Here is a 25,025-nt window from a genome sequence, read left to right on the forward strand (position 1 = left end):
GCTCCCCAGCATTACGCATACCTGCCTTCTCCCGTTACGCGCATCAGTGATTATTGGACGCACCTGGACTCAATTACCTCTGTCATTACCTCCCCTGTATCTGTTTGGTTCCCTGCTCGGATCCCTGCTTCAGCATTAATTGTCATTTGTTGTTGTTTACCCGTGTGCTGACGCTGTTCCTGTTTTGTTACCTGTCTGTTCCTGAATAAATGTTGACTCTCGTACCTGACTCTCGTAGGGGCGGCAGCGTAGCCTAGTGGTTAGAGCGTTGGACTAGTAACTGAAAGGTTGCAAGTTTGAATCCCTGAGCTGACAAGGTACAAATCTGTTGTTCTGCCCCTGAACAAGGCAGTTAACCCACTGTTCCTAGGCTGTCATTGAAAATAAGAATTTGTTCTTAACTGACTTGCCTAGTTAAATAAAGGTAAAATAAAACCTGCTTCTCATCTCTGGTGTCAGTCCTTACAAAGACTCATGCTGAAACTACACTTCCAGGACATGTCACTTGTTCACCCTGTGTATGTTACCATCCTCAAATCTGAACCCCTGCTACTCGGTGCAGACTTTATGGATTGGATACTCCCACTGATGGATTGGAAAACCAACCACGTATGGTCACAGTGCCTTCTCCACTGACCACACTGTTTTCCCCTAACGCTAGCTGCAACGCAGTCGTCCACGAGGGGAATCTGTCGAAAGCACCCCTTGTGAAAAATAAGTTTCGAAACATCTTGGTGCAGAATCCGATCCAAGGAGAAATTACGATATCTCGACACATTCCATCAGCAAACCTGATTGACCATTCTTTTTCATGATTTCGAGCCAGCAGTCTCTGTGAATGAGCAACTTCCCTCCTCCTTGAAGTCGTGCAATACTGTAGTTGACGAGAGAGAGATGTCATCAGAGCGCGCAACAGGACACTGTACTGTCTATACTCGATTTATTGTTTACATTAACTTTTTCATTAAATCGATTTTAATCTGAACTAAAGTTTTGTTACTAAGGATTCCACAACGCGGTTAGCCTTTACGACTGGGACTGCAAGTTTGTGTTCCTCTTTTTTTCATGTGGATTCCGCGAGTGCTAGCTGGCTGTACTTATCTTTTTGTAAAACAACTGGTTGCAGTATAGAGCCAATCTGGATACCAAGCAGATCTTGAGGAAAATCGATGAGTACCAACAGCTTTATGCTATGGAGGAACAACATACTCCTTTGTGGAAAGATACGACCACCTCACAAAATAACTTTAACCCGACAAAAAAAGAAAAACAGATTCATCTACAGACAAGGATGATTTACTTACCATTGAGGTAGAGGTTAGTGCTGAGGAGGTAGCAGGGTTGAGGGGGAGTTTGGAGTTCAGCCAGAGTGAAATTCTCAAGCTCCAAAGAGAAAAAAAGACACGTAGCCAAGGTAAAACTACACGATTCCAACATGTATTGTCTAGTCAGGGAAAACAGGGTGATGAAGGAGATGCTACTAGACATACAAAGTCGTAGCATGCGTGAAAATCTATTTTCTTCTGGTATTCCTGAGGACACATCCAATAATCCAGAGGGCGTGATCAGAGAATTCATGAAATACGCATTGAAACTTCCTATAGAGACTGTAAACAAGGTGGCTTTCCACCGAGTACACAGACTTGGAGCTCGGAGCGACAAGACCAAGGGTCCCCGACCGATCATCGCAAAATTTGAACACTACCAACAAAAGGAGCTGATCAAAAGCAGAGGAAGGGAGCTTAAAGGGACCAAATTCGGTCTCAATGACCAATTTCCAAAGGAGATAAACGAACGTCGTAAGAGACTGTATCCAGCACAAAGTCAACAAAGGATGGATGGTAGGCGTGCCTTTATCATTGTGGACAAACTCTTTATAGATGTACAGCTATTCCGAGACAGCTCCATAACACCGTGGCTGTACTAAATTCTACAGGGACTTCAGGTTACGAAAAAAATAAGGTATGGGAACTGTTTAAAATATCTGAACATTATGAAGTGGATATAAACACTCGTACTCAACTACATGTTTGCTTACACATACACAACTGATCTCGCTCTCTTTTCTCTTCTCTCCCCCTCTCTATTGTCGATAACTGTTTTATAATTGAATGTGCTTATTGTTTGTCTCTCTTTTTTACGTATTTGTCTAGAAGTTTATATATATTTACAACAAGCAAGGGGAAGATATCAAAATAGGGGCATTGGGGAATAATAACATATTGTACAGAATACATTTGTACTGTAGTGAAGCCGTCTCTAGAGTAATGCAAGGTCTCTTTCATGATCATGTGAAACGTCAATTGCTATGGAAATGCTGGGATGTGTTTTTCAATTATGTTAAGGTAATTATGATGCAACTATGATGGTGATACAATATGGATTACAATTATGAATATTAAGGCTATACGCACTACATGTTACACACAGACACTCAAACATGCAAATTGGCAGAGTTATTATTTATTTGGACATCACACATTATAGTCTTACACAGACACCATACACACTCTCATTATATCATATCCAATATCATACACATCAACCTAGTCAGATTTGCTACACACAGAATTTGTCAGAATTTGAATCAATTTTCTAACATCTGTGGCATTGGCTCACAGGCAAACAGGCAAGGGAATAAAAAAAATATTGCTAGAACCTATTTCTTGAATTCTAAATATCAGACATTTGAAAGCTCTAGTTTTGACCTTCATAATACCTCTGATGGTAATAACTTTACAAGCATTAATTATAGTCAGTTTAGACTGAGAATAGTATCTAGTTATGTAAGGGATGAAATAAGTATAGCTAGTTATAATTGTAACGGTTTGGCAGATTATAAAAAAATAGTCTTTACATGGCTAAAAGAAAAGGAATATAACTGTCGTGTCTTTGGGCACCATTAAACTGAAGACAAATGTATCAAATAACTCCCTGTAATTATTATTACGCGATTAAATGTTTAACTAGGAGATCGGGGTACCAAGGAAAATATTCAGATTACAAAGTTATAATTTTCCTAAATTATAACATTATATATTATATTATAGTATCTGACCGATTATCTTCTGGTTTAAATGGTGTATTTTACCTCGTCCAGTCTCATTCCAAACGTCGTAAATTGTTGTATCTGCACGATCCCAGTCTTCACTAAGTCATCCATACATCAATTGTCTTAAAATCATTTATTTACTAAACTAAGTAATTCACAGAAAGCATACAAACAGTAGTTATCGTCACAAAGAAATGGTAGAGTAATGTGCCCTAGTGGGCTGAACCGGCATGGCGGCTTGTTAAACAAACAAGGGGTTGGGGCAGCGGAGAAGGCACAACAGAGTTGATAAATATTAACAATTGATATGCTAATCCTTTGCACATGAACGCTCACTCATTCGGGAACAATTGCAATCAATATATATTTACGCTCAGTGTGTCGTCGGGATCCTTATTGGAGAGTTTTTGTCCTGTTGGAGAGTTTTGTCCGCGTTCTCTCTCTGTTAGAATGGATCTTTCAAAGCGACATTCATTAATGTCGTTATAGAATGGATGTTTCGTCGGTCTTCGCATTCAATGATATCGAATTTCTAGCTGCAGACTTAATTAATATCAAAGACTTGTTATTATTCTGTCTGTATCGATAGTCTAAAAGTTTAACCACGTGGTATGGTTAAACTTCAGTAGAGGAATGCATGGTCAAACCTTGGCTCTCTCTTCTGAGGTAAGCTGGTCTGGTGAAAGAAATTCTGGGTGGGGTTTTATACTGAACATAGACAAGCTGTCACATGACGCCTTGTCCTGTCTGTGTCCCTGGGGGCGTGCCGATGACTGAGTTAAACTTTATACAGAAATACAATTCTATCACGTTAACATCAGTTCATAGCCTCTCAACATATTCCAAATAGCTTTAATCTTATTAAATCATTGTATACAGCCATTTAGATGTAAGTCTCATAGCTGAGGCTATTATATAAACATTATTATGGTAATATGGCAATATTGTCTCTAATGAGTATCACAAAATTGTACCAAGCGGACCAGTTCGTAGCTGGATTCTTCACCGATCTTTTATACCTTCTCCAGAACATAAATGTCGTTCGGTTCCCCAATTCTGTGAGTTGGAAGAATTCCTTTGTCTCTCTACGAAACCCCTCTGTCTCAAAACTGGGCCATGAGGCAGGACATTTTCCTTTGGAATTTTACGACCCCTCTCACCACAGCAGTGTCAGAAGTATAGAGGTCGGGGGATGGTGCATAGAAAAGGCCTGGTGCAGAGGGAGGGGGTTCAACTGCGTTCTCTGTACCCAGAGGGAGGGCAACGTCATGACATAACATATACTGTCTACAGGAAACTCACTCTACATCCTTAGATGAAGTTGCGTGGAAAAAGGAATGGGGTGGTGAAATAATTTTCTGTCATGGACAAAGGAACTCAAAGGGTGTGATGATATTAATTAACAAAAATTTTGATCTGAAGGTGTAAATAATCAGGAATGATTCGCAAGGAAAGTGGATCCTTTTGAATATGAAAGTGGACGTAAAAGAGATTTGTCTCATTAATCTATATGGTCAAATCAGGATGATCCACACTTCCTCAAACATTTATACCAATTTATTGAACTTACAGGCAACAAGTGATCTAATCATTATGGTAGGAGACTATAACAGTGTTAAGTACCTCAATGGACCGTAAAGGTAATCACTCTACAAACTATCATCACCGTGCCCTTAAGGAAATCACAAATATTATGGACACATTAGAAATAGTGGATATTTGGAGACTAAAAATCCCCGACCTAGTGACATATACATGGAGGAGACTTAATCAAGCTAGTCGTCTTGACTACTTTGTCTCTTGCATCAAAGGTCAAAAAAGTTTGAATAGGTGACAGAATGCGATCGGATCATCATCTAAACGGCATTCACATAACTCTTATAGATTTTCCACGTGGACGGGGATATTGGAAATTGAATCAAAGTTTACTGGAGGACAACTTATTTTTAACTGACAAAATAATTTATACCTGAATTTTTCCAGTATAATATAGGTTCAGCAAATCCCCTTAAATGTACATTCAGGGGTCATTCAATTCAATATTCATCAATAATAAAAAAGCAGTTTCTGGCTAAATAAACAAGACTAACAAGGGAAATCCATGAACTAATAGTACAGGTAGAGAGCAATAAAAAAGATACTACAGAGATACAAAATAAGTTAGAGGAAAAACAAAAAGAACTTGAGGAAGTTATTCAAGAACGATCTAATCCAGCAAACTGGATGGAATATGGAGAAAAATGCACAAAATTCTTCCTGAATCTCCAATACAGGAACGCTAACAAAAAGAATTTGCAGAAACTCGTTACTGAAGATGGAGTCATCTATGATTCTCCGAATGATATTTTAAAAGAGGAAGCTAATTATTTTAGGCAGATGTTCTCTTTTCCGTCTCATCCTCTCCCACTGAATGAAGATTACGGTAAGGAATTCTTTCCAAATAATATAAAAAAATGGGAAATTAACAAGTGTACAGAAGATCAGTGCCAAGGCCATATTACAGAGGAATAACTTTGAGGTTATTAAATCCTTTCAGTCTGGAAAAACCCCAGGGCTTGATGGCATACCGGTAGAGGTATATGAAGTATTTTTTTATATACTAAAAGCTCCATTCTTAGATTGTTTTAACTACTCCTATATAAATGGTAGTCTGTCAGGTACTCAGCAGGAAGGTCTGATTTCTCTATTATTAAAACAAGACCCAGATGGTAAATATAAAGACCCGGTCTATCTAAAAAACTGTAGGCCCCTTACACTTCAATGTTGTGATGCAAAAATACTAGCAAAATGCATAGCACTCAGAATTAAAAGGGTTTTACCAGGTATTGTTCATCCTGATCAGACTGTTTTTTTACATGGACGATACATTGGAGATAATATACAACAACTAGAACTAATAGAACATCATGAAACATATAAGAAGCCAGGAATGGTATTTATAGCAGATTTTGAAAAGGCATTTGATAAAGTAAGATTGGATTTTTATTTATAAATGCCTGGATTCTTTCAATTTCGGTAATTCTCTTATAAAAATGGGTCAAAATAATGTATAGCAACCCCAGGTGTAAAATAGTAAATAACGGCTACTTCTCAGAGAGTTTTTAATGGTCAAGAGGAGTTAAACAAGGGTGTCTGCTGTCACCATATCTATTCGTTATGGCCATCGAAAGGCTAGCTATTAAAATCAGATCCAATAACAACATTAGAGGATTAGAAATCCAAGGCTTAAAAACAAAGGTGTCCATGTATGCCGATGACTCAAGTTTTATGTTAAGTCCACAAGCTTTATCCCTGCAATGTCTCATTAAATATCTAGATAACTTTTCTGTACTCTCTGGAATAAAACCTAATTATGATAAGTGTACAATATTACGTATTGGATCCTTAAAAAATGCAACTTTTACATTACCTTGCAGCTTACCTATAAAATGGGCTGATGGTGAAGTAGACATACTCGGTATTCATATCACAAAATATATAAATAAGCTCTCCATGTCACGATCCTCTTCGTCAGGAGATATGTTGAAATCGTTGTCGGAAAAAGTGGACCAATATGCAGCGGATTGCGTGCTCATCATAATTTATTATAATGTGAACACCACGAACAAAAACAAGAACGCAATGACCGACAGGGCCAGTATAGCAGGCTACACACGTATAGCAGTGCTAAAAAAAAAAAAAAAAAACTACCCACAAACAACAAGACCAAACACACCCTAATATATAGGACTCCCAATCAAAGGCAACTAGAAAACACCTGCCTTCAATTGAGAGTCCATACCCCAATTAACTAACATAGAAACAGAACAGATAGAAAACCCATAGAAACACAAACATAGAAAAGAAACCCCAAACCCCGGAATACATTAACTACCCTCTGCCACGTCCTGACCAAACTACAATAACAAATAATCCTCTATACTGGTCAGGACGTGACACTTCACAATGAATTTCAATAGAAAACTTGTAAAAATAGACAAGATCCTGCAACCATGGAGAGGTAAATACCTGTCTATTCATGGAAAAATTGCCCTGATTAACTCCTTAGTCATATCTCAGTTTACTCACTTACTTATGGTGCTGCCTACTCCTGATGATTCGTTTTTCAAATCATATGAGCAAAAAATATTTTGCTTTATCTGAAACGCTAAACCAGACAAAATAAAATGAGCCTATCTATATAATGAATATGAATTGGGTGGGTTGAGATTATTAAATATAAAAGCACTAAACCTCTCTCTAAAAGCTTCACTCATTCAAAAGTTTTTATTTGAACCCTAAATGGTTCTCAAGTAGATTAATAAGAAAAACTCATCCATTGTTTAAAAATTGCCTTTTTGCCATTGTGCAGATTGCCATGTCTCATTTTCGATTAATTGAAAATGATACTTTTTTCAAAGTATCTGTCTTTTTCAAACAAGCATTGCAAAGCTGGCTACAATTTCAATTTCATCCCCCTGAAAAGATAGAACAAATATTACAACAAATATTATGGCTGAACTCAAATGTGCTGGTTGATAAAATACCTGTATTTATGGGAAAGATGTTTGAAAAGGGTATTTTGCTCTTAAATGATATTGTAAATTGCAATGGTAGAGTTATGTCCTTCATTGAGTTATCAGAATTGTACGGGAAGGTCTGCTCAATCCAAGAGTACAACCAATTGATTACAGCATTGCCCCAAAAATGGAGGAGGCGGGTGGCAGCGGGAGGAGGTAGGGAACTGGTCTGTCTGCCCAATATAAAGGATCAAAATTGGCGGAGGAAAATAATTGCATAAATAGGAAAGTATACCAGTTTCATTTGAGGACCAGGATGTTGACAAACAACTGTGCCATACAGATTGCAAAATAGTTGGGATGAGATTTTTGATGTTCTGATTCCATGGTACAGGGTGTATGAGTTGATATATAAAACAACGCAAGATTCAAGACTTCGTGCTTTTCAACAAAAATGATTATATAGAATTCTTGCCACCAACAAAATGTTGAATATTTGGTTCATAAAATCATCAAAGCTCTGCAGATTTTGTTGTGAGGATACAGAATCAATAGACCGTTTATTTTGGTATTGCCCTCAGGTAGCCTGTTTCTGGTCTCAGGTTCAGAAATGTCTGAAAATGCATTGCATTGATCTAAAATTGACCCTAGAAATAGTACTGTTAGGAGATCTGGAGAGACCGGGTCAGTCAATTACTAATATACTAATAATCTTAGTAAAAGTATTTATCTTCAACACGCAATCTGTAAATTCTATTCGGTTAGAAAGATTCAAATTGTACTTTAAACATCATAGCATAATTGAAAGATATGTGTTGCGTAGAAACACGAAGTGGGTGGCCAGCAGAGATAGATGGGATGGGCTGAGGGAAGCTGAGGGTATGTATGTGGAATTGGAGACAAATGGGAGTGGAGTTGCTGTGTGAGAGAGAGAATGATGGTCAAAAGATAAACGAAAAGAAAAGTCAAAATAAAACATAATAAAAGCACATTTGAATGACACTAAGTGGCAGTGTTTTTACAACTAATGCCGCTTTGCCTGAGGCTGATGCCATGCAGGTGTTTGTAAACATGCATAAACACACACTCTCATTCAAATAAAGACATACAAGAACACACACGTACATGTAATAGTGCCAGACATGCACACAAACATATAAAGTAGGCATTGCTGTTATGATTTCAGTTGTCCTTGATGTCCTTTGTTTAAAATGTATTATTTCGTTTTAGTTTTTTGGTTTTCTCTGTTTTCTTCTGTCTTTTCCTTTTTTCTCTTTAGTTCATTCTCTTGGTTGTTGGTGCGTTGGGGGGTTCTTGGGCGTGAGGAATGAAATTAATTGTATTTTTATTTTATTTTCCAGGGGGGGACTGTGGGAGGGCTCTCGAATGGTTGAGGGACAGCTATTGGGGAACTGTGGGGGGATCTTGGAGGGTTCGGGCTTCACAAGATTGTGATCATGAAAAAGGAAACTATGACATATATTTTATATCACTATCATGCACACGCACCCTCACACATAAGGATGGCTCTGTTGCGGAAAGACTGATACATGTTTTATAGTATCTTGATGCTGTATTGTTTGTCCTTCATGTTCTAATACTTTAATGTTACCCCTTCCTTGTGTTTTTGTAATAAAATTAAAAAATATTATAATTTCTTTTTTTTTAATACTGTAGTTGAGATGAACTTCTCTTGAACTTCGGACAGTTCCACAAGCACTGCGGCCGTCTCAGCAATAAGAGCATCGATGTGCAGAGTGTACTCTGCTTCAGATGATACATCTTCTGCTTTGTGCAGGACTGTCACCCCTTACAATGACACTAACAGCATCAGTCCCGTAACTGACCCGATGACTCCCACTGGTGAAACACTTTGCGATATCACAGACAGATATCCTCATCTCAGTTCATAGGTACTGAAGAGGTTGCCACACACGGACACTGTGGTGACTGACAAGCCTCGACAGCCACTGAGCGTTTTGAAGCACAAACACCAGGAGATTTGGTTGAAAGGTTACACCCAATCTAATAACAATGTGGCCGCTGACAACTCGTACATAGCAGAGGTGGGACCGTCATTGTTTTACAAGTCAGAAGTAAGTCTCAAGTCTTACCACTCAAGTCCCAAGTCAAGTCCCAAGTCAAGACAGGCAAGTCCGAGTCAAGTCTCAAGTCCTAAACTTTGAGTTTCGAGTCCTAAACAAGTCATAATGTGCTCTTTACCAAATGTAATACCATTTCATATTTTTAACAAGAGTAATAGTTAGTATATTACACTTACGCAAATCATGAATGCTTTTAAAAATATATTTGTTACTTTCCAAATAAACTATTTCCATGGAAATACATGGGTAGCCATAAGAAAGCCCCCCCCCCCCATAGCGATTGACTATCGAGGATGTAGGCTTGTACACAATCGCCCAAACTTAAAACACACACACACACACAAACACTGTGTGTGTGGTTACAGTAGGCCAACATATGTCAATGGCTTGAGGAACAGCAGTAGCATCAGGCAGGATTTAGGCTAACAACTGCCTAGCCAGTTGTAGCTCAATCTTGGGTGCAATGATCACGTTCCCGCACTGACTGACTGTGTGGAAGCGCATTGATTTAATGTTACGTTAGCCAACATGCAAACACTGGCAAAGTTATGAATGATAAAGCTGTCGGCTATATTAGCCACGACTTACCATTCTTCGTGCAGCTTCAAATGTCGAACAAAGTTGGAAGTTGTTGCGCCTCCGCCTGTCATTTCCTTCCTGCATGTTTTGCAAGTGGCAATCCGTTTTTTGTTGATACAGCGTAGTCTTTAACCTCTCTGGGCCACCTACTCAACAGCCAGTTGAATCCCGTGGCGCGTTATTCAAATACCTTAGAAATGCTATTACTTCAATTTCTCAAACACATGAATATTTTACACCATTTTAAAGACAAGACTCTCGTTAATCTAACCACATTGTCCGATTTCAAAAAGGCTTTACAACGAAAGCAAAACATTAGATTATGTCAGCAGAGTACCCAGCCAGAAATAATCAGACACCCATTTTTCAAGCTAGCATATAATGTCACATAAACCCAAACCACAGCTAAATGCAGCACTAACCTTTGATGATCTTCATCAGATGACAATCTTAGGACATTATGTTATACAATACATGCATGTCTGTTCAATCAAGTTCATATTTATATCAAAAACCAGCTTTTTACATTAGCAGGTGACTAGCATGTGACTAGCATTCCCACCGAACACTTCCGGTGAATTTACTAAATTACTCACGATAAACGTTCACAAAAAACATAACAACTATTTTAAGAATTATAGATACAGAACTCCTATATGCACTCGCTATGTCCGATTTTAAAATAGCTTTTCGGTGAAAGCACATTTTGCAATGTTCTAAGGAGATAGCCCGGCCATCACAGGCTAGCTATTTAGACACCCAGCAAGTTTAGCACTCACCAAAGTCAGATTTACTATAAGAAAAATGTTATTACCTTTGCTGTTCTTCGTCAGAATGCACTCCCAGGACTTCTACTTCAATAACAAATGTTGGTTTGGTTCCAAATAATCCATTGTTATATCCAAATAGCGGCGTTTTGTTCGTGCGTTCAAGACACTATCCGAAAGGGTAAATAAGGGTGACAAGCACGACGCATTTCGTGACAAAAAAATTCTAAATATTCCATTACCGTACTTCGAAGCATGTCAACCGCTGTTTAAAATCAATTTTTATGCCATTTTTCTCGTAAAAAAGCGATAATATTCCGACCGGGAAATCATTTTTTAGTACAAAGAGAGCGAAAGTAAAAGCATGGGATCCCCTCATGCACGAGCCTCAGTCTGATGGCCCTCTGATCGACCACCATCCAAACGCGCTAAAGTTTTTCAGCCAGCGGCTGGAATTACATCATTCAGCTTTTTCCCGGGTTCTGAGAGCCTATGAGAGCCGTAGGAAGTGTCACGTTACAGCAAAGATCCTAAATGTTCAATAAACAGAGCCAAGAAGCCCAAGGAATGGTCAGAGAGGGTACTTCCTGTTTGGAATCTTCTCAGGTTTTTGCCTGCCATATGAGTTTTGTTATACTCACAGACACCATTCAAACAGTTTTAGAAACTTTAGGCGTTTTTCTATCCAAAGCTAATAATTATATGCATATTCTAGTTTCTGGGCAGGAGTAGTAACCAGATTAATTCGGGTACGTTTTTTATCCAGCCGTGAAAATACTGCCCCCTATCCCCAACAGGTTAAATCCGAAAATAATAACTTTGGGTATCATCTTTCCAAGGGCTCCATCTGAATTCACTCGCCAACATTCCTCTGCACTGCCACGCGCAACTTTTTCTCAGCTGGCACAATTTGATTGGCTGCTGTCTGATTCAAACTGTAATCCGTTAAATTAAGTTGATGCGCTGCACTTTTTTTAACCTGTTAGGGCTAGGGGACAGTATTTGCACGGCCGGATAAAAAATGTACCCGATTTAATCTAAGATATTATTCAGGTGTACCACACTGGTCGTAAAATAAGTCCAGTGGACTATCCACCTCCAAAGAAAATGGCAAAAATAATCGTTCATTGCCACGTGTAGTTTCAACTACAATGCAACTAGTAAAATGCTCTAATCATGTGTTCCGGTAGGATAACATTCCAGAATGATTCGGTGTGATAACTGGTCCCCTTGAGTACCAGTACCAATGCCAGCACAGTCAGTCCAGCCACAATCAGTAAGAAGGTTAAGGACCTCACAAGTCAAATTGCTATTGATAACAGTGACAGAGTAGTTAGTAGTCACTCAGATTGCAACACGTGTAAGGGAATCTCCAGAACACTCTTCTGATGGTTAACACACATGCCACTAATAAATAGAACCCTCCATTCAGGAGGAAAGTTATTAAAGTCATGAACCATGATCACACTGCGTACGACTGATTCAGTGCTTATAGAGTACTTCCGTCCTGACGTTAGCTCCTCTGTGGATAACATAGCTATGAAATAGACTCCTTCATACCTATCACCACTACAATGGTGTAAGACACATTGACGTGTAGTAAAACTATTACAGGTCCCCTTAACAACGTCTTGAGGTCAACATCAATTATTACTGACCTCCAGGCATTGACCTGGAAATTATCTGATGATGTCAGACTCATTCTGGACAGATTGCAGCCTACCAGATACTTGGTTCTCTTTTCCTTGGCATGTGCGCTTATGTAAGCATAAACACACATGTACAACAGAACATTTAATGAGGATTTATGCTAGGATCACTTAAGGGTCCGACCAAAATACCAGCCTTTGTAAAGTGGAAAATTTACTATGAGGCCTTTGACTCTACAACTACAGTACTCACCAGTTTCTCCACAGAAGTCCATAGGTATCCCTGTAGATTCCCCAAAGCTGGTGCCTTACAGCTGTATACTTATCATGTACAGTCGTGGCCAAAAGTTTTGAGAATGACACAAATATTAATTTTCACAAAGTCTGCTGCCTCAGTTTGTATGATGCAATTTGCATATACTCCAGAATGTTATGAAGAGTGATCAGATGAATTGCAATTAATTGCAAAGTCCCTCTTTGCCATGCAAATTAACTGAAACCCCAAAAAACATTTCCACTGCATTTCAGACCTGCCACGAAAGGACCAGCTGACATCATGTCAGTGATTCTCTCGTTAACACAGGTGTGAGTGTTGACGAGGACAATGCTGGAGATCCCTCTATCATGCTGATTGAGTTTGAATAACAGACTCAATCAGAATCATTGTTCTTCCTCTGTCAATCATGGTTACCTGCAAGGAAACACATGACGTCATCATTGCTTTGCACAAAAATGGCTTCACAGGCTAGGATATTGCTGCCAGTAAGATTGCACCTAAATCAACCATTTATCGGATCATCAAGAACTTCAAGGAGAGCGGTTCAATTGTTGTGAAGAAGGCTTCAGGGCGCCCAAGAAGCAAGCGCCAGGACTGTCTCCTAAAGTTGATTCAGCTGCGGGATCGGGGCACCACCAGTACAGAGCTTGCTCAGGAATGGCAGCAGGCAGGTGTGAGTGCATCTGCACGCACAGTGAGGCGAAGATTTTTGGAGGATGGCCTGGTATCAAGAAGGGCAGCAAAGAAGCCACTTCTCTCCAGGAAAAACATCAGGGACAGACTGATATTCTGCAAAAGGTACAGGGATTGGACTGTTGAGGACTGGGGTAAAGTAATTTTCTCTGATGATTTCCCTTTCCGATTGTTTGGGGCATCCGGAAAAAAGCTTGTCAGGAGAAGACAAGGTGAGCGCTACCATCAGTCCTGTGTCATGCCAACAGTAAGCATCCTGAGACCATTCATGTGTGGGGTTGCTTCTCAGCCAAGGGAGTGGGCTCACTCACAATTTTGCCTTAGAACACAGCCATGAATAAAGAATGGTACCAACACATCCTCCGAGAGCAACTTCTCTCAACCATCCAGGAACAGTTTGGTGACGAACAATGCCTTTTCCAGCATGATGGAGCACCTTGCCATAAGGCAAAAGTGATAACTCAGGGGCTCGGGGAACAAAACATCGATATTTTGGGTCCATGGCCAACACTGTTTAAGTGTATAATTGTAATACATAAGCGCAGACACAGCATCATTCAAAGACTGGAATTTGATACTCCTGGTTTTGGATATGACTGACAATGCATGGCAATAACTACATGTATATCCGACTTGTATCCTTGTGTAGTAGAGTTAAAATGGTTATTCCATCAAACTTCAAATTATTAGAATAGTACACAACGCAGAACAGAACAATCAGGTTGAGGGTCAGAGGCCAAAGCCCGCGAACAGGAATATTCCAAGTTCAGACAGAAGGGGTGAGTCAGATCGCTATGATCGCCAGGAACTTTACTTTTGGTTTCTAATTTTAATTGTTGCGCTACTGGTGATGCCTGTTGATGTTAGTTAGGCAGCTACAGTATCTGAATGATGTTAACATCTTCGGGTTTTGTTTCATTAAATGTATTTTATTTAATCTGGGTGCTTATGTCCCCTACTAACACTCTGGTACTACCCGTAGCTCCCGTTCTCCGTGTTTTTGTACATGAGTTGTTGTATTTTGGTACTGTCAACACTGAAAGCACCTAGCAATGTATTGGCGATGTGAGACAGGGTATGTGTTTTACCTTTCTTCATGCTCCTGTGTAGAACAACTTGTCAGGTGGTGCATTGGAGACTGATGTGTTCCTGTCCTGTCTTTTCACAATACTATTGCAGGTATGGTTCTATTGTCTAAGAATTAAGATTATACATTCTTTGTATTAAGGACTGGTTATTATTTTATACTATACATTATGGCTTTATGTATGAGTGTGATTGTGAGAGTCTGAGAAAACACTGAGAGAGAAAGAACAACTTGTCAGGTGGTGCATTGGAGACTGATGTGTTCCTGTCCTGTCTTTTCACAACACTATTGCAGATCAACATAAAAGCCTAAAAGACAGCCGTGGTGTCGCTCTTCATTTCTTGGTTCTCCTGTGGTGCATAACAGACACGCTACACTTCAAATCAAATGTATTTATATAGCCCTTCGTACATCAGCTGATATCTCAAAGTGCTGTACAGAAACCCAGCCTAAAACCCCAAACAGCAAGCAATGCATGTGAAAGAAGCACGGTGGCTAGGAAAAACTCCCTAGGAGAAACTCCCTAGAAAGGGCAAAAACCTAGGAAGAAACCTAGAGAGGAACCAGGCTATGAGGGGTGGCCAGTCCTCTTCTGGCTGTGCCGGGTGGATATTATAACAGAACATGGTCAAGATGTTAAAATGTTCATAAATGACCAGCATGGTCAAATAATAATAATCATAGTAGTTGTCGAGGGTGCAACAAGCACGTCCGGTGAACAGGTCAGGGTTCCATAGCCGCAGGCAGAACAGTTGAAACTGGAGCAGCAGCATGGCCAGGTGGACTGGGGACAGCAAGGAGTCATCATGCCAGGTAGTCCTGAGGCATGGTCCTAGGGCTCAGGTCCTCCGAGAGAAAGAAAGAGAGAAAGAGAGAATTAGAGAGAGCATATTTAAATTCACACAGGACACCGGATAAGACAAGAGAAATACTCCAGATGTGACAGACTGACCCTAGCCCCCCGACACATAAACTACTGCAGCATAAATACTGGAGGCTGAGACAGGAGGGATCAGAAGACACTGTGGCCCCATCCGATGATACCCCCGGACAGGGCCAAACAGGCAGGATATAACCCCACCCACTTTGCCAAAGCACAGCCCCCACACCACTTGGCACAAAGTTATATTACACTCAATCCATAGGCTTCATTAATGTCATTCAGACCATTTTGAAGTTGATACAACTGGCTATGAAAGCTGAGGTTCATAGCTAGGTTCTGAACTAATATGTATACCAAACGTTTTAGGGTCCATACATAGGCATACAGGTATTTTTATCCTCCACTGCACAATAAGCAAGAAAATAGTTAGCTAGCTACGTTACATCAGCTGCATTACATGGCAAATATCAGCAAGGCAAGCTTACAAAATTGTACATTCAATTTGTAGTAAACTCTTTAGCTAGCGAAATGTTTTACATCAACTGTTTCACAAGACGACAGCCTGGTATGCTGGTTGTTTTAGGAGTCATTAAACAACCATAATTACAACATTAAACAACCATAATTACAATTTCATACTCATGTCACAACACCCATAAAGCTAGCTGGCTAATGTTAGCTATTCAGCTAGCTTGCTAAATAGCGATTTTCATAAATTAACTTAATGACAGAAAAATCTGCAAAATTGTTTGTCTCTACATTAACTAACATATTCCTCTTAACTGTACATTTTTTGCACGATTCGTTATGAGGTCATAATTACTAACATTTGCTTCCATTTGCTTTTTGTCAGCCATCTTTGCTGAAGAAAGTCTCCCGCCTTGGGTCGCATAGCGTCAAATTTGTCATGGAAACCACTCGATATGATTGGTCATTACCCTGTGGTCGCAACTGGTGATTTGCATAAAGTTGGGAAATGTTGAATTTTTTCACCGCCTCCCATGCCATGTTCGCACCTGGGTGGTCCACCGCCCTCTGATTCTCACGGCTTTCCTTCCATTGAAAATGAATGGGAAGCGGTGATTCGCCGTGTGCTAGTGTACACGGGGCATCAGGTACCTGAACGCATGAGAAAAAAATACAAATAAATCATCTTTATTATAAAGCATTGCATGCATATCACCGCATATGCGTATTGGCATAGAGCCGTAGAGTAGAGACACTTACAGAAGTTGCACACATGGGGAACCATTTCTGTAGCCTAGGATCCAGGAAAAAATGTCCCTTTTCAAAACGCACTTCATGCAATTCTGTAACGGTCTTGAGACGACAGACACTGGGAGACGGGAAGCATGTACATGGTGAGGATTTAATAATAAATAGACATAAACAAAGCAAGAACAGCGTCTGGACAAGAGAAACAAAAAAACCCATCAAAGCAGACACGGGAATGGAACTGAGGAAGTGACAGATATAGGGGAGGCAATCAATGACGTGATGGAGTCCAGGAGTCCGATGAAGTGCTGGTGCGCGTAACAATGGTGACAGGTGTGTGTAATGATGAGCAGCCTGGCGACCTCGAGTGCCAGAGAGGGGGATCGGAAGCAGACGTGACAAATTCTACGTCATTTTACAACACTGGAGACTTTGGCAGAATCTTTTTTAATATCTCACAAATGGTCGAAATAGCAGGCTACTTTGACACTGACAAACTGAGAATCTGAGATCAATAAAAACGTCCTTGTCTTGAATCCATCAATAGCCTAGGCCTAGGTGTGTGGAGACATACTGCATTGTAGGCTACAATATGAGGAGGAAGTTATAGTAAAAAAATAGCTTTCCAGTTTCAATTCCTCACCCAACGAAGCGCAGCTCATTTGCTGTTGATGGCCAATGCGCTACTGCCAAAAGTCTATCTCTCCCTCTGTTTTTCGTAAATTAATATTTGGAAGTTGACCAAATATTTTGGTGTTCTGTTTTCAGCAGGAGCCATTTGCTTTCAAACCTGTGTTTTCCTTTGACTGTATTTGAAATATTGAGAAAGGTGTGTTTAGTCTGCTTACAGATTTTTCTAAATGAAATATTGCGAAAGGCCTGTTTTGTCTGCTTACAGTTTTTTTCAATGACAGATTTGCCGCACATTCCCGAATGTAGGCTATTCCTTGTTATTGGGCTATAATCCACAGCTAAGCTATTTTTTTAAATAAACGATTGATCCTCTGTTACTAAATTATAGGCATTCTCATGGTGTAGTAGGCTATTCTGAATGATTTCATTTATTTCTGAACAGACAGTGGTTATTCTATAACTTTGACACATTTATTTAAATTGATCAGGGGTGCTCCTTCAGAACCCCTTTCGAGGCTTTGATTCTATAAGGAAATAAATGATGAAGTGCAACGCTGGAGAGATGAGAGTTGCAGGCTCATGTCTATCAGAGCAGAGGAGAGAGATCATAGAAAGTGAATCTCATTCTAGTTATGTAAGAGAAACTGTCACGCTTCTCACACAGCAACGGCTATGCGTTGGTCTCAAATGTAGGCTACAATGTTCCGCGAACCATAAACCGGGCCACCCCAACCCAAATCAACTCTTAGAATATTCACCCCACACAGAACCAATTAGTCTATATAAACGAAATCACGCGATATGAATCAGACCCACTAGTTGGTCAGAAGGTTCAAATCAACGTTTCATAGCGCAATTTTCGAGTAGGCAGTAATGCTCATTTTTATTGTGCTTTAACTGAAACTAGAAGAAGATCTTCTGATGTCCTTTCCCTTCATCAAAGGTACATCTTTTTTTTTTTTTTAGGTGTTTTTACCCCGGGATAGCCCGCTAATATGACCCATAATAGGGAATAACATTTATTGAGTGCAATTCGATCTACAGTGCATCTACACCACGATATGAAACGTTGATTTGAACCTTCTGATCAACTAGTAGGTCAGGCGGCGCCCCACTGTCTGATTCATATGGTTTGATTTCTGATGATAGTTGTCGATTATATCGACGGATTGCAATTGTATCGGGTGGAATATTAGGCCCGGGCCGAAAATCCATTTTTTCACATTGTTTTTTTAAGGTGCAGGAGAATTAACGAAGAGGCAACTCTAATTAACTTTAATAGTTTCATTCAAATTTTTACATTGCAAAAAGTGACTATTATTGTTCATGTCAGGAGAGGTACCGGATACGGCTAAATAGGTTGCAGAACAAAACAGTTCAAAATGGAGAGGTGCCGGTTCAAATTAAGCCCTGTTATTGACACTTGTCTACTGTTACGTGGGGGACTTTTATTTTTAAAATTCACAATTTCATGTCCCGGATGTACTTTTTTGTGTTGCTGACGAGTCGCTGATCGAGGTGTCTCGTCGGACATCGAGACCGTGTGGTTTTAGGGATAATATTCCAGGAATAATAGGAGCAAGTAGTTTGAATCAAATAATAGACAGAAATAAGGAGCAAAGCCTATCGGTTTTATTGTCGTTTGATGAAGTGGTTCTCCAAACTTATGTAAAACCTGGATATGGGATATACGCTATGAGACCGCATTCACAGAAGCCGCTGCAGTGTTACAATTGTAAAAAGTTTGGATACTTGGCAAGTGTTTGTCGAAGGAATAAATATGTAGTAGTTGAAGAGTCAGATGAAACATGCTGTAATTGTGATGGGAATCATGTTCCAGAGTTCTTGGAGTGCCCTGTAAGGATGAAGGAGGTCGCAGTAACTAGGATCAGGGCCATCCAGCCGATATTATATGTAGAGGCAGTGAAACTAGCTGGAGTGAGTAGATGGTAGTGGATGTCCCACAGTCTGCAGTGAATGCCATGCAGGAGAAGGATCCCCACACACTAATAGTGAAGAAGATGAAATGTGTTGCGTTTATAGCGCAAGTGATACATTTCAGAAGTCAAACAAAAAAAATCTAAGAAGCTAGACATCATTGTGAAGGGGGCCAATAGATTTATGGATCTCCAGGACTTTACAGCCAAAATGTTACAGGGAGTACTGAATGAAGAGGTTCCCCCTCCCATGTTCCTGAGCCTGTGTGGGGATCTGAATATTTAAATCCGACTGGAGTAGTTTTTTGTTTGAAATTCATGGTAGTAGCGTGAATTTGGTTAGTGTTTTTTGATAATAAGTATGAATTTGTTCATCCAAAACATAATTTTCTTTGGGGGGTATTTTTTTTACTACCCCGTACAGTAGGTGGCGCAATACACATGAGTGTAAACGGCCAATAAACTTCGAAGAAGACGCTGATCGAGACGCTAGTATGAATAAGCAAGGCCTAGCAAGAATAATGCCGCCACTGTATGTTTACATTTTAGTGATGCTACACTAAATGCACGGGCTTCTATACTTATACATACATTTTTTTCTACAGTTCGTCCATTAACTTATTCTGAGGGAATTTCTGTTCCCGAAAATGGCAAATTCCGTTGCCCTTCACACTCAACTAGCCTCCATCATGGAGGTTTTGGCCAACGCGGCCGTGGCTGAAATCTGCGAGCTTGTTGACAATGGCTATGCGGTCCTGCATTCGGAGATATCTCGAGGGCAGAAGGAGAATGAAGCTTTGAGGAGAAAACTACGGCTGATGGACCTGAAAGTGTCTCATGCAAGTACTCTGAGAGCGGGAATGGGAAGCTCCATCCTCGCGCACAGTTGCTCTCGAGCTCACCTTGGCATGGAATCGAAAAGAACATCAAGCTGTAAGATTTGGTCGTGCCATTAGAGCACGTACTAGCAACATTTATTAGTTACAACATCATTTTATAAACGAAACCACTTTATCAAGACAGCGTTAATACGTGTGTGTGTGTGTGTGTGTGTGTGTGTGTGTGTGTGTGTGTGTGTGGATGCAATCAATTTCTCGTCTACTCATTTTAGGCGATATACAATGTCTGAGAGCTGTTGATGCCCAGTTGGTCACCAGCCTGTTTAGGGAGGGAAAGTCTTCAGGTGACACTGGACAGACTACCACACAGAGAAAGGTAAGCTTTACTTGTGCACGTGTTCCCCATTTCCCACACAATTTCAGTGCTTATCAACACAACCAGGTCTGGAAGCAAAAATAACCCAGTAAACAGGGCAAACCCGTTATGGTGATTTCTGGTATATCATCAAAATAAATAAATCACAGCATGTTGTTTTTGACTCATTCAGCAATTATTACCTGGTGAAGAACAATACTATTGGAAATACATTTTGAAAGTTACATTTATATGCCTAAAAATTGCGTAGAAAATTATGCTTGCTGTTGACAAGACATTTTGATAAATAGCCCAATGTCAAAACACAATTTGTGTCCAAGTCAATAACCAATATGCAGGAACAGTTCGATATACACATTTACTATTTTTAAGAAAGCACCTTTATAAACTGCATAAATACCAAAACCCCTGTTGTTTTGACAAGTGGCAATACATTTATTATTGCCACTTGAAACTACCAAAACTAAAAACCACATGGAAACTGGATGAAGTTTTAAATCACTGGTTAAATGATAACCTGCAGAACACAGTAAGCTACATTTTGGAATGTTACATTTGGATACGGGGGTCACGAAAACAGAAAAAGAAATGCAACACTGCTTTGTCAATTCCTTTGAAATCAACTGTGCGAGAGGGGGGATGAGGCTGCGCTTCTTGTTAAAACTAACACAGCTCAAAAACCATCTGGGAATAATGTGTACTTAACTTTTTAGAGGATAGTCACATTTTTATGTGTTTCATTTTGATTCAAGTGGGTCGCCAATGCGGTAAGTGTATCACAACACTTTTTTTGTTAATCATTTCCATTGATTTCATGCTGAAATCAATAGAACAGACGTTTGGGGTGTAGCGCTCTTTAAACTATGTGTTCAAAGGCCACACAGAAACTTGGAATAACCTATACGTCAGGGATATATTTAACCAGGTAGGCCAGTTGAGAACAAGTTCTCATTTACAACTGCGACCTGGCCAAGATAAAGCAAAGCAGTGCAACAAAAACAACAACACAGAGTTACACATGGAATAAACAAACGTACAGTCAATAACACAATAAAAAAATATGTATACAGTGTGTGCAAATTAAGGAGGTAAGGCAATAAATATGCCATAGTGGCGAAGTAATTACAATTTAGCAATAAACTATGCTGAACTAAAATATAGACACAATATGCAACATTTCAAAGATTTTACTGAGTTACAGTTCATATGAGAATCAGTCAATTTAAATAAATTCTATAGGCCCTAATTTGTGGATTTCACATGACTGAGAATACAGATATGCATCTGTTGGTCACAGATACCTTTAAAAAATGTACCTCAGGATCTTGTTATGATATTTCTGTGCATTCAAATTGCCATTGATAAAATGCAATTGTGTTCGTTGTCCGTAGCTTATGCCTTCCCATACCATAACCCCACCGCCACCATCCCGTTATCACTCTGTTTACAACGTTGACATCAGCAAACCCTTCGTACGCACAACGTCATACACGTGGTCTGTGGTTTTGAGGCTGGTTGGACGTACAGCCAAATTCTTTAAAACTACGTTGGAGGCTGCTTATGGCAGAGAAATTAACGTTAAATTATCTGGCAACAGCTCTGGTGGACATTCCTGCAGTCAACATGCCAAGTGCATGCTCCCTCAACTTCAGACATCTGTGGCATTGTTGTGTGACAACTGTACATTTTAGAGTGGCTGTTTATTGTCCCCAGAACAAGGTGCACCTGTGTAATGATCGTGCTGTTGAAATCAGCTTCTTGATATGCCACACCTGTCAGGTGGATGGATTTTCTTGGCAAAGGAGAAATGCTCACTAGCAGGGATGTAAACTAATTTGTGTACAATATTTGAGAGAAATAAGCTTTTTGTGCATATGGAACATTTCTGGAATCTTATTTCAGCTCATGAAACATGGGACCAACACTTTACATGTTGCGTTTATTTTTTTGTTCAGTGTAGATACAACCACAGGCCGATTCTTTTATTGAGCCGATGGTCAGGGGCCCGGAACATAATTACAAATAATTTGTAGAATGCAAATTGACCGCAAGAAGCCCGAACAGATATCACATTTGACTAAAGCATAATCATTTCAAACCTTGCTTACATCCTAAGTATACGATCACATACACTGAGTGGACAAACCATTAGGAACACCTTCCTAACACCTTCCAAAAGTGAACAAACCACTTCTTTAAGATATCAAGTGATAACGGTTGGCTGCTATTTAAGTGATAGTTGGACTGTAAAATCTGTGTATTGGTGTGGCTAGTGACTTTTATAGCAAGACCTCCCAAAATGTTCCGTGCCATTTGAGTCCTAAAATTAACTCTGAATACTAAAGGCCTCAGTCTGCATGCTTACCATCTGAAACAGTTTGGAACAGTTCAGACATTTTGATGTTTATTTTTTATTTTTTTGGCAAGAGTTATTTCGGCTGTTCATGCACACAACCTTTTTTCTCGAGGCAAGCCAAATTTCAGTAGCCGACGTCTACGCCCCTTCCTCGGTCATTGGTCAACAGTAGGGAGTCTTCAGTGAAGTGTCAAGATGGACAGACAGTACTATTGCTGCTTTTTTTCTCATTTTTCAAGTGAAGGTCTTTTTAAGGGAGTATGCGAACACACTCGCCAGCCGAACAGAAGGATGCAGAAGCCTTAACTCCTGCACTCCCCAGTATGTGTGACAAAATCAACGGTACAAAACCAACTATATATTGATCTGTTGTAGCCCAGATTTGGGCATTGATGAACGCCTAAATTGGAACGCAGTGGTTGTACAGTAACATGCCATACATGATATCAGAGCTCTGGGTCTGCACTTCACAGCGCTGCATGGGTTTTGACTGACAGCTGCACCTCACGCGACAAGAAGTTGCCCCTGTCCCGCCCGCTAATTGGGCAACATTTTCACATGTTTTGTTGCCTGAGTGAGGGAAATGCTGTAAATTAAGAGGGCTAAGTATTTTGAAAGATGAGATGTTGAGGATTATAATAAATACCGCTTAGATGACAAACAAGCCAAACACCCGTAATTTAAAATGTGCATTTCGTATTTCCATATCATGAAACGTATCATGTACATTGTCAATGTTTATCCTCACTATGTTTGATGTACAAGATGAAATGGCATCATACCCTTAGGCTCATTCTGTTCAGAACAACTATGTTTGTCTGTTAAGAGAATTTGCTGCTGCACAGGCACCTGAATGCACTCATGACTCCTTTCTATGCTCACAAATTATGATAGGCTTTCACCATGCAATTCAGGGAAAACTAAAACTGTGATCCATATTTTAAAACTTAGCTAGTCATGTTTGCAATAGAACAGGCTTTTAAATGCTGCCCACTTGACCCAGATTGTGATTCATAATTATTCTGCACCTGTACATAGCCCATCTATACTTTAGCCCAAACTACTACCTCTTCCCCTACTGTATTTATTTATTTTATTTATTTTGCTCCTTTGCACCATATTATTTATATTTGAACTTTGAACTTTCTTCAAACTACAAATCTACCATTCCAGTGTTTTTCTTGCTATACTTTATTTACTTTGCCACCATGGCATTTTTTTGCTTTTACCTCCCTTATCTCACATCATTTGCTCACATTGTATATAGTCTTATTTTTTATTTTTTCTACTGTATTATTGACTGTATGTTGTTTACTCCATGTGTAACTCTGTGTTGTTGTATGTTGTCGAACTGCTTTGCTTTATCTTGGCCAGGTCGCAATTGTAAATGAGAACTTGTTCTCAACTTGCCTACCTGGTTAAATAAAGGTGAAATAAAAAAATAAAAAAATAATGGACTATTTTTGGATTGCGTAAACAACAGTTATTGTGTTGGCAAGGATGCAGGGTTATGTTCCAAACAAAACAACTACAAGTGTGCTTGCTCTAGTTCCTCAATGGCACAGCTAGGAGTACTCCAAAAAGCTTATAGTTGAAGACTCTGAGTCATAAAAGTGCATTGAAATTACTTTGGAGCTGTGCACACTTTGGAGAGGTGTGTGGCCACTTGGAGACACCAGTTAGTCCTCACTCAAACCCTTGTCATTTTTTTTGTTTTATGTTGCACCTACCCCACATTTTCCAGGAATATTCTTAGCATGTTACTGAATGTATCCAGAGTATTTTCAGAATTTATCCACAAATGCACTGAAAAGTACAGTAAATGTAAAATTCACAAAATGTAATGTTTGGATTCAGTCTTGTCAGGTGAACTGTTGTCCTCACCTTTGTGATCAAAACGGTTCCCTGTCAGTTGTTACCATGGTTATGCATATGCTGTTCATATTTATTCTGTAAGAGACATTTTAATTTATCCCTATCCATATAGGCCAATTTCCACAAGTATAAAGGGTTAAGCAACCGATCTTATGTCATCGTGTCAATTTTTATTCTAACATCACCAATCTGAGGTAAAAGGA

At 39.6% G+C, this 25,025-nt stretch overlaps 1 protein-coding gene across 9 annotated transcripts in view; it reads left to right on the top strand.

The window, feature by feature from the left end:
* The first annotated feature begins 18,930 nt into the window (after positions 1-18,930).
* The window catches only part of LOC115199701 (zinc finger protein 90 homolog), a 40,436-nt gene continuing 34,341 nt past the window's right edge, over positions 18,931-25,025 (top strand). For 8 of the 9 annotated variants that reach the window (XM_029762023.1, XM_029762025.1, XM_029762026.1 and 5 more), the window contains exons 1-2: positions 18,931-20,309; positions 20,488-20,591. In XM_029762023.1, coding sequence (XP_029617883.1) covers positions 20,024-20,309; positions 20,488-20,591 — 390 coding nt within the window. In that variant the 5' untranslated portion in view covers positions 18,931-20,023. The remainder of the gene's footprint in view (positions 20,310-20,487; positions 20,592-25,025) is intronic. The other variant, XM_029762020.1, reaches the window with a different exon arrangement.

The sequence above is a fragment of the Salmo trutta genome, chromosome 9 (genome assembly GCF_901001165.1).
Source record: "Salmo trutta chromosome 9, fSalTru1.1, whole genome shotgun sequence".
Taxonomy (NCBI): Eukaryota; Metazoa; Chordata; class Actinopteri; order Salmoniformes; family Salmonidae; genus Salmo; species Salmo trutta.